Here is a 12086-nt window from a genome sequence, read left to right on the forward strand (position 1 = left end):
AATGTTTTCAAAAATTTCTTTATATTTCATATCATAAATGATGTTGACATTTAAAACTTCATTTGAGGAATTATTTATTTATTGTTGCAATTTCCTTTTAAAAGCATTTTATACTGTTTCAAGTACAAACCATCAGTGGAAAAATATTCAAGAGAAATATAATAGACACTATGCCAAATGTATGGAGAGTTTTAGTTCATCCAATCTAAAATGTGCTGAAAAATCCACATTTTCAAACAATACATTGAAACAATCTACATAATAAAGATAATTCTTCTCAGTTCCTTTGAATTAAGTTCTTAAAGGCAAGTTTGATTTGAGACTAAATCCAGCTGACTTGTTAAGATGGTGGTGTTGATCTTGCCTGCTTTCTTGCTTCATACACAAGTCCACCCAGAAGAGCAACAATTGTGAATGATTGTGCTCCTACTCGTAATCTCATCAATTTTTGAGATTTTTGTGAGTTGCCAGTCCTAAGCTGATAGATTCCATATACAAGTGCAAACACTGTCACACCCAAACCTACAAACAGAAAAAAGAATTTAGAGAAGGGCTCAGAACTCACTCTAAATACTAAATATTTAACACAAATGCTGCAAATGTTCAAAATAATGACTTATTTTCATAAATGTTTTGCCGAAAATCCAATAATTTTTATCAAATACATACCATATACATGTATTTTTGCTTATAAGTCAAACCCAGCTGTGAACTGCATGACCCAGATCTACAGTTGCATGATGCTCTGGCAAATCTAGGTCTGTGGTATGCTGTTTCTTAGGAGAAATCAGCGGAACAAGCAATATAGACCCTGAACTACTTGTGAATTATGTGATGGGAGATCAGGATGAATGCTGTTTGCAGTTGGAAGTGACTTATAAATGAGCATATTTGGTAAATATTTGCCTACACTTTACTGACAGTCAATGGACATAAAATTAAACCCATTTACAATGTCAGATTAACTAATCCTTGGAAAATATATCCATGTATCATACCTAAGAATACTGAGAGGATTCATTCTAGTATTGTTTATGATGGTAGATATTACAAAATACATGTATCTAAAGACCATACTAGAAGACTAATCTTAGTCCATTAAATTACACTTAGAAACAATCTGAAAACTAAACAATACATGTTGCCGTCTCACAAGTATGGTCTCCAAATCAATGGTTTATTTATTTTATACCTGACCAGGGCATCCCAGGTCAGTTGCTCAGTGGGGCATGCACTGAACTCCCATTTGCTCAAGATAAATACAGCCAAAACTGTTAAAAGTCCCATTAAAACCACCAACAAATTACTGTATTTGTGGCCATGGTGGAGGAACATGTGCAGAAATTGCAATTCAGTTGTGAACATCTATATGCAGTTTCTCTACTTTTTAACAGCCACTGGACTGATAGGCAGTTGGTTGAAGGACCGATAGTCATACAATGTATGATGCTGACCCAACAGCCAACATGAGTTATAACTACAACTGTGTGATTGTATTGGGATTTATTTTGCTCAGGAAAAAGGCATCAAAATAAGTATTTTATGCTTAGTAAATTAGACTCTAAACTATCCAACAGTATCATCACTGGCTGCCAAACATGCACAATATCCATGAAGGTTAACCTCCAGTTATCCTGGTGAAGTGTATGGAACTGAATTATGGGTCACTGTGCAGTATGAGGCTGAACCCAGGGGCAATGTCTAATACATGTACCATAAAACTGGTAACAGTATGTTTTACACCATTCAAAGTTTGTTTTCTCTTCAGTTTTTTCACTTTACACTTTAAATTTATTATTTACATACATGTATTTTCTTTCATTTCCAAATTTAATATTTTATTTTTTCTCTTGATTTATTAACCATCATCAGAGAGAGACTCTGGTAAAGTAATGGTTAAAAGAGTTTGGTCACAGTACATTAGACTGATTCAATTTTTTAAAATAAAGTTTAGCAATAGTTTAAAAGCTTTTTAATAAATGCCCAAGCATTGGATTTAAAATTTAATTGTAAAGCATTTACTGATAGCACCCTTTTCAGAATGATTAACCATAATATCTACTTAGAACACTTGATTGGCAAATAAAGATTGAATATAAAGGGAGATAATGTATTTTTATAAAGACTTAAAGGGCTGTCAATCTAGTACATACACAAAAGTCAGCCATTTTAAATCCCTCTCACTTGTCGCATGGTTTACTTTTTTCTACCCCACCTCCCCAATGTGTACATACACTTTTGCTTAGTTTACAAACACAGTAAAAACAGGAGTTTCTTTATTAAGACTAATACCATATTTGCATGGTTGAGTCTATGTTTTCAGGCAACAGATGCGATTATTCACTGTCGTTGATAATCTGAATAATTCCGTAAATTCTGAAGTTCTCTTTGAACAAATGTTTACAAAACTTATTCCTTTTTATTTGTTACAAATTTTTGGGGAAAATATTAAAACCATATATTGCAAATATTGCAAACAACACAGACCTGAGTGCAATGTACTGTTCTGAAAACCAAGAAAGGACACTGAGCAATCTGTATATTTGTTGTCTACAACAACAGCTTCCATTTACTTCGATATGCCAACGAGTTAACAATGTTATGGACCTCTTGGTGATAATCAGGTTAGATATTATAAATTGATGAATGAAATGACAAAAGTTTTATGCATTTTTAAATTGTTTAGGCTTTTCAGTTTTAAAATTGGTAGGAGAGTTTAAACAAACCAGAAGGTGTGCAAATACTGTAAGATGTTTGTTGCTGGCTAAAGCACTTATGCCTTATTCATGGTTGCTATAATATAGTTTGTGTTATTATATATGTACTAATTGGTCTTACCCCTGCCACCATATGCATGAACTTTAAAGGGGACCAACATGCAAAACTGAAATTCATGCAAACTTCATATATAATTTGCTACATGTATAAGGTTCATTTTCTGAAAATTTCTACCTTTTCTTCTTACTTGTTACGAAGAAATTTATGAAAAACCGATCTTCTCTCCCAACCCGTCTTGAATAGAATGCGCCTCCCTCCCCCTGTAAAAGTAGCGGGTGTGACATCATTTGAGACACTGTGTACACACTGGCATTGTTGATAATGAATTATGGAGAACTCGCCCTGGTTGCTAAGGCTTTATTTATTGTTGTTTTTCTTCAACTAAATAACTTATTAAATCTATAAAATTTTCAACTTTTCAACTTTTCCATTTGATCAACTCCGCTTCTGTACTTAACGAAAAAGAAGTGGTTTTTGTCCCCTTTAACCTCCCTTCAGTGCACATGTACTAAATGGATGGCCTCTAAAGAGTGTACTGGTAACTGACCATTAAGAGGATGTGTAATAAAAGTTCCTTATTAATCCGGCCATCTATGATGTGGCCACATATATCATTAACAATTGTGAATATATATGCAAGATTCAAAACCTCACAAAGTCCTGTTTAGTCTGTTCATCAAAAATCTCTTCAATATTGTAAGTTTCTTGATTTACCAACACAGCCTAGTATAGATGATACTATAAAAATTGGCGAAGTTATCTTACATGGCATTACTTTATTTTTCAGTCTCAGCAGTACCAGTAAGACCCCATTTTAACAAAACAACTCCAGCGTGTCTTTCTTTCTAATTCTAAAACAGTAACAGCAAAAATACACAAGTCATTAGCAGTCAACAAAGATTCCAGTTCCACCATTTTCATTCATTCTTGGTAATGAATCATTTAAAAAGAGAAAAGGAAAGGACTTCATATACAACCTTCTCACACTCCAAGCTTGTACTAAAAATATCCATTTATTTCTGTGTCCCAGATAAGCAATGCATCTGTGTATTATACTATTTACTCAATTAAAACTGTATTAATATTATTAACTCAATTAAAACAGTAAAAGACCCAATTTTTTCTTCCAGTATGCATTACCATTTATGCATTTTGCTTTGCTCAAAAGACTGATGTCTCTGTGCAAATATTTGTGTAAACAAACAACTGATTTAAATGTCCAGTCTAAAATTATTAATACTGTCTGGTGCCATACAAAATGAGAAAGAACATGTTTAGGTTGTTAACAAATATGGTAAACCAGTTTAACTTCTATTGTTGCAACTGACAGGGTGCTTGTTTGTTTGTTTCTTGCATAAAATCAAGTATCCAGATAATATCAGACAAAAAATAAAAATGTTGAGAAAACAAGTGAGAAAAGACATCAGAGAAAGTAAAATCTGACTAAAACAATATGTCTTTACTTTGTAGAAAAGTGTTGTTACTGGTTGCCAGTTGTGTGAGATATTCCTGAAAATTCGACTTTTGTTACGATGTTATCAGCATCAAAACAGGCTACATAGTGCCTTTAGTTAGGCAGCAAGACCCAGACACCAAAAACATAAATATCACCATTGAGGTCTTACATGTAGGACTAATTAAGGTTTAACTGATTTAGTTGGACTAAACTGATTCTGGTGTGCTTTCCTGCCTGAATCAAATCATGACACAAACAAGTGAATGCATTTTCAAGTTTTCTTGACATACATTTCTGTTGAGTGAAATGCGATGGTAAATGACGAATGCAGAACTTCAAAGTTCAAGTAGGGAACAGAATCTTTAATGACAAAGAAATGGACACTAATGACTATATAAGCAATTACAAAGTATTGTCTTCTTTCAAACCAAACGAAATTTTCAGGGCAAACACCGTGCCTGCTTGCTTCCTGATTCCTGAAAAAGTAAAAACTCTGTTGTCTGCATTCATTATTTGCAATTTCAAGTTTTAAACTTTCTTCACAAAAAGGGGGCTCTTATTGCAACTCTTATGCGATGGGTTTAAATGGATGTAACGCCAGAGTTACAGAAAACTATGGAATTACTTGGCACTTATCAAAGACGAACATCAATAACAATATTGCTCTGTTTGTTTTAAACATAAAATGGACTCTCAGCTGTCAAAGTCAAAAAACTTCGTTTTGTTTGACAGAGTGAAAACCGTGGAACTCACCAAGAGGAACAAATGGATTCTCTTTTGTTTTACGTACAAGTTTTTCCCTAGTTCCTTCCGACCTAGGTAAAAGTAAGTCAATTGCTGGCGGCTCATAGTAGGCAAAATGTATATCGGTCTTTGCTTTATCATGCAACCCTACAACGTCCTTGGTAGCCATTGCTAAATATGAACGTATTGGGCCCCAACTTGGAATAGGCCATTTCTCGAGAAATTGCGCGCAACAACTTGGAATTCCAAATTGTTGCGCTCTTTCTCGAGAAATTTCATAGTCGTCGGCTCCAACTTGGAATACCCATTGGCACTTGGAATTCCAAATAAATCAGTGTGTGTGTGTGTGCGTGTGTACTTTGATATTATATTAAGTATAATAATAAAGACTCTTACCTTTGTAAATTCTAAGAACTTCTCTGCTAATTTTTTCATATTAGTTTTCAAAGATTTATATATTTAATTACAAATTTTATATTTAATCTGATTTTTCTTTTTCATGGAATTTTTTGAATAATTGTAATGAAATATGTTTGAAAAATATTTAAAAAAATAATATATTTAAATTTTAATCTATTTTTTAAAATCTAACTATTAATATTATTTATATGTATTATATTTGTAATAAGTTTGATTTTGTATTTCTAGTAAAGACTGAATCAAAACATTTTATTTAAGAATGTTGCACATAACTATTTGCAAAATCGATAATCAATTAGGAATCTTTATATCTGATGGTAGCGAAATATTTCAGAGTAATGAAGGTTACACCTATCAGTTTAATGATGTCTTAAGGAAATGTTCAGACTTTAGTCCTAAAAGAAAAGCTTGAATGTAGGAAAGATCTATTTGGCCCATTGAAAAATTTCACCAGTATGAAACCTGCTTTAAACTGTTGCCTGATGTCTTAAAGAGATTCATTTCATGTAAAGTATATCTGGACTGTATTAAATTTCTAAACAGATTGGTACTGTCCCCTCCCCCCAATTTTTTCCAAGTTGTTGCATGATGTCTGCATACCATTTTTGGAAATGTAATCATTTAAAGACCATTATAAAGGTTGTTGTTGCTGTTGTATAAGGTTTACACCATTTTTCAGCACAAGATAGGTTATACATGGTAGTCAGTATAAATGGTGGAGGAAGAACCCAGGAAAACTAAGGAAAGAACCACAACCCATGAGAAGCTACTGGCAAGCTTTCTCACGTATCCACATTGGCTAAGTCTGAGACTCAAACCCATGTAGATCAAGGTGAGATGGCAGTGATCCGTAACATTAAGTGCTTTAGACCAATCGGCCCCCCCCCCTTACTAATGGTAAGAAAGGTATTCAGGGGATTTGATGCAGAGAAAGAATATATGGAAGACGTAAAAGATCTACCGGTAAACAGATTTTAAAAATTGCCATGTAGAATTATATTTCACGTTATAGGTTTTTTTCCAAGCTGATGCACGATTCTTTCATACCATATTGGAATTTAGTTCTGAAAAAGACTACTTTAAAGGTAAGAGAGGTCTTGAGGGGAGTTCTTGCATAAAATGAATATTTGGAAGACATTAAACTTCTAAAGGTATTTTTAATATTGCCCCACAGACTTATATTTCACAGTTATGAGGGTTATTCTAAGTTGTTGCACAATGCATGCAAAACATGTTTGGAAATTTAATAATGTTAAAACCACCATAATGGTAGGAAACAATGCAGTTGTTACAGAAAAGGAATATTTTAAATATATTAAAGTTCTAAGTATCTTGTTACTATGGTCCCACACAACTTACTGGGGTTATTCCAAGTTGTTTCATGATGCTTGCATGCAAATTTTAGTTCTAAAAAGACTATTTTCAAGGTAGGAGAGACCTAGAGGGGAGATGTTGCAATACATGAATAGTAGAAAGATATTAAATCAGAGGCGTAGCTGGGGGGGGGCAGGGGGGTACATATGTCCCCGGGCGCCAAGGTACAGGGGCGCCAAAATGAGGCTTACAACGTTACATTATAATAAGTAAACAAGGGTAATATTCAAAAATGTGAGGGGAGGGGGCTGGGGCGCCAATTTTATAGTTCGTCCCCGGGCGCAAAATTTCATAGCTACGCCTCTGTATTAAATGTCTAAAGTGAATTTTACTATTGCCCCATAGACTTGCATTTCACAGTTATGGGTGCTATTCCAAGCTCTTGTATGACCTAGAGGGGAGATGTTGCATAACATGAATAGTAGAAAGATATTAAATGTCTACAGTGAATTTTACTATTGCTCCATAGACTTGTATTTCACATGTATGGGGGTTATTCCAGTGGATGTTATATGTATATCTTAAAAAAACTAATTCTGTGTTGACAACTTTCAAGGATGATTACCTCATCCTCAAGATGGGGATGCCTTCAATGTCTGTTATCATTTGTATCATTTGTATCAGTATCTTGAAGATGATGAAGAAATAAAAGCTGCTTTAAAGTATTTTATCAAACATGAGAAGGTGATCTAAGTTGTCCAAGTACTTCATTCAGCATATATCCAGTAGTCAGTAACAGATAAAGAGTGAAAATTCAAGAAATAATATATCTCCCTTGAATACAAATTTACAATTTGTAAAGAACTTACAGTATTGTGGTTTAAATCCCAAATGGTCCAAAAAGTTATATCACAGGTCTAAAAATATACAGTTTTTCAAACGAATTCCACTGCTGTTCCAAATGATTTCCAATCTTGAAAGTGCTGATGTACCAACTGCCTGCAACAGCCTAGAATTGTGTTGATGAGCTAAGTCTTGATGTATCACAATGATATAATCCAAAATGTCTCTACATGCATTCATAATAATCCCAAAATAGTAATTTATTTCTACAGTATTATTGAGCACTTTGTAATTCCAGTTAATAATTTAAATAAATAAATCCTCTCAAATTAAAACTGAATACAAGTTAAGTTAAGGATAGGAAGTAAGAATTTCTGTTTACTTCTCCCTTATACAAAAATATAAGACACAATAAAAGGACCAAGATGGGGGTCATCTTAGTAAAAATTTCCATTAAGCTGTAAAATTTGTTTTAGAATTTGCTGAGGTCAGAATCAAGGCTGCATCTAGAACTCAAAACCAAATAAACATGTTTACACACAAATAATAACAGTTTATAGAGATGTCTAGCATTGGGGTGTCATCATACCGCAGACATGTAGCATGATGTCCCATCCAGTCACATTATACAGACATCAGGCCGACCAGTCATAACACTAACCTCTTAATGCTGAGCGCCAAGCGAGGCAGTAATATATAATCTACAATCACTGGCAAAACTTAGCTATGTAATATGTTGTTTATAAAAAAAGACAGTAATGTAGTGTTATGAGCAGTGCCAGATAAAGCTAGTGCAGAGCTTGTAGCACATGTTATAAAGGGGTCCTAAATTTTTAAAAACCCACATAAATATTAAAACACATAAATTTTTAACTTGCACAGTAATGTAATTGTATTTTTTCATTTTCTATACAGCCCGATAATACGACAAATATGTCTGACATTTCAGTAATAGTATTATTTACATGTAGGTAATTGATAGCTTGAAAGCATTTAGCATGGGGCCTTTGAAAGTGTGTGGCCTGTAGCATATGCTACTTTTGCTACTAGGATAATCTGGCACTGGTTATGAGTCTATGCTCTTAAAATAAGTAACAGAAAAGAGTGAAAGACAACAAGCTTGTAAAATGTAACAATGTAATTCTCTAGAACACAAAATGAAAATGAGAAAAAAGAACATATGTTATTGTGAACTAAATCACAAAATAATCCAAGAATTATACACACATGTTCTAATAATTTAAAGTCCTAAATAAAACTCAGTCAAGTCCAGAATAAATCCAAAAAGTGAAGACAATGACATGTCTGTTACAGCTCCTAGTTTATTGATGTGCCAAGTCTTTTGTTGACTCACAGAAATATAATTCCATGTTTGAATAATCTATAAATTCCAGTGAATGTCTCTATCCAAGAATTTTATCAGAACACTTTTATTTTTCAAGAAAAAATAATAACCTGAATTCAATAATTTCAGGAAATAAAATTCAGCCTCAAATTACTGGTCACAACATATAATACAATTTCAAGGTGCTAGATCTTACGTTTGTGTGTGTACTTTGGATTTTTAACATAGCTTTAATAAAAAAAATTCAGTCATATTGCTACGATCTCTGCAGCGTGAGTTTAAAGTGATGTCTAGCACTGAGGCATGATGCCACAGACATGTAGCATTATGTCCCACCCAGTCACATTATCCTGATTGGCCAGGGATCGAACCCACGACCTCCCGCATCCGAGGTGGATGCTCTAACTACTAGGCCATTGGAGCAGTCTGCTAGATCTTAAAAGCAACTGATAAAATCCTCTCAGTTACATTATATATAGTTCTCTACTTGACCTCAGGTCACAATTAGCATTTTCTAAAAAAAACCACATTAAAATGAAAAATAAATTTCTAGAATGATCCTCGTGTTTACAAAGTAATAATCTGGATTACATACAATTCACTTAGGAAATTCCAAAACTTGACCCAAATAAATATATTTACTTCTTCTGTTAATAATAATACTGATTATAAAACCAAACATAAAGAGAATAATTTAGCTATGTATTAGTTGTTTACAATGAAAAATATAAAAAAGTCAATTTGGGTCAAGCAAAAATGACCTCAATTTTGGACAAGGTCAAGGCCAAGATACAATGTTAAATTACAATAGCATGAAATAAAATAAAATAAAACTAACAAACAAAGCAAATTAAATATACATAATAGGTATGCCCAAACTCCTTCCCTCAATTATGGCAAGGGTCAATCACAATGAAATTAAATATACATAAGGAGCCATCCATTTAGCATGTACGCAAAACTCTGGCAAAGTATGACCCCTCCCACTCCCTGTACACATGCATACTTTTTAACAACCCCACCTGCATACATACGCTTGATGCACACACATACACACACCAAACTTCTATGGAACAGCCTATATTTAATGCATGCAGAAACGATCAAGGATTAATAATATTAATGTCTTTAATAAAACAGTCTATCTGGCTGCATCAAAGAAAGAAACTGCATAACTTTAAAAAGTTTGTCTAGTGTCCGCTAAAATTCAAATGCCAACTGAACCCAAACAGGTTACGTATTAGGCAAATTATTATTGTCGTTTCACCACACACACCCGTTTCCTATGCGTACAAATATTATCAGTAGACCCCCCCCCAATACGCAAGTGTATGCATTTAGGTTAACCACCCTCACCCTCCATGTGTATGTACTAAATAGACGGCCCCTAACTTATACTCATCTGCAAAAGTCAGCACACAAAACAAATTTAAATATCCATCACAGTACAGTGAGTGATCTCTCTTTTCCTCCTCCCTCCCCCAATACAATACATGTATGATGCTTCCAGGCATGTTACAGTAATTACTGACTTTATTGTTCCAGGCCTTTATACCGATTATTGACTTGATTATTTCAGACCATGTTAGAGTGAATATAGACTTGATTATTCCAGGACTTCTTAAAGTGCCTAGTGATTATTCTAAGCCTTGCCACTTGATTACTCCGGATCTTGTAATAATAAATGAAAGTTGTAATTTATTCTCCTGAAGTTGCTACTTGGTTTTTCTGTCTTGTCTATGTCTTGTATTTGCCTTTGAAAAGGACTCATTAAAGAGCCAAAAGCACTCAGGCTAGCTAGATATTAGTTTTGCACTGTTTGTTGTCAGTTTATTGCACTTATCTTAATCAATCCCTGACAAACGTGATCCCTTGCTGGATCCAGTGCACTTGAAAGGATTGTTATTCACCATATGATTTGTATTCTTTATATATATATATATATATATATATATATATATATATATATATATATATATATATATATATATATATATATATATATTAAAACAAACATTTTCTGTGTAATATTTGATCTTTAAATCACATTTCATTTTCAGAAGAACTGAAATAGGGTAGGATAAATTACCAATATCAAAAAGTGAATTCTCAGATACAAGACTATTGTCATTTGATGAAATAAAACTCTCCGATACAGCACACAGCCTGACAAAGCCACACAAAGCTTGACACTCATGTGAAGTCAACAAAGAAAAGAGTTTTATATTGTACATGATACTGATGAATAAAAATTCAGACAAAAAGATCTATTTCAAATGTTTATTGTTAGTTTTGGAAATGCATTCATTTGATAAAACATAGAAAGAAAATAATATATAGCAGCAGGGAGGGCGAATCCTACAAAGGTCTAGAGACCGCCAAATGATAAAATAAGCCTTAAAAAAAAGCTAATCCTACAACAGCAACGAGACAAAAAAACGCGACCCCCCCCCCTCAACTTGTTGTCGCCGCCGGGGCTGCTCTCTTCGAGTTTTTCACGTTAACCATACAATGTATCAAGTCCGATACGGTATCGTGTCCGCGGGTCGTGTAAATTTATTGTTACAAATCCATGCGGGGTTCTTTGAGCGCGACTAAAGAAATTTTTAAATTTATTTAAATCCATATCGCCACCACACCAGGTTTGATGAATATTTCTCAGCGTGTGAACATCAACTCCACTGAATATCGCAAGAAGATTACAGTTATCCCTGATTACTTTTGGTATTTGTGTGTAACGTTGAGTAACATAAATGACATCGGTGTTTTTATGACGACCTCGTGAAAATATTCTTGCAGGATTTTTTTGCTTGTCCAGCATCACATCATCATACACTACTAGGTTATTTATTTCCCCGTTAAGGTCTTCCACGGACGGAGCTTCTTCAATATCAGTTATAAATTCAACAACATCCTCGCCGTCTTCACTCAGCGCTTTTGCACTCTCATTAAAATCTTTTATAACATCATAACAACGTTGATCATCCACAGACGGAGCTATCAAGTATAGTTTGTCCCATTTCATCCACTTCATTATCATGTTCAGCAACAGCTGTGTTTTACCTGATCCTGACGGTCCTATGATGATCATCCTAATAGAGTTTGGTAGCACTGAATTATGCTTGACTGGTTCTTTCCTTCGCGTTGCAGAAAAATCAGTGATCTCCATTTGTATATAAGGAATAA

The 12086-nt window shown here is 33.9% G+C and overlaps 1 protein-coding gene across 1 annotated transcript; it reads right to left on the minus strand.

The window, feature by feature from the left end:
• On the minus strand, positions 1 to 5170 carry LOC149795704 (HIG1 domain family member 2A, mitochondrial-like). The gene is made up of 2 exons (XM_089965588.1): positions 4988 to 5170; positions 1 to 522 (listed from the first exon to the last, which is right to left on the minus strand). The coding sequence occupies exons 1-2, from the start codon at positions 5145 to 5147 to the stop codon at positions 341 to 343; spliced, it is 342 nt and encodes a 113-aa protein (XP_089821714.1). The 5' UTR covers positions 5148 to 5170; the 3' UTR covers positions 1 to 340.
• Between the last annotated feature and the right edge of the window lie 6916 nt (positions 5171 to 12086).

Source organism: Sinohyriopsis cumingii, chromosome 7 (assembly GCF_028554795.1).
Source record: "Sinohyriopsis cumingii isolate HCF-2022 chromosome 7, ASM2855479v2, whole genome shotgun sequence".
Taxonomy (NCBI): Eukaryota; Metazoa; Mollusca; class Bivalvia; order Unionida; family Unionidae; genus Sinohyriopsis; species Sinohyriopsis cumingii.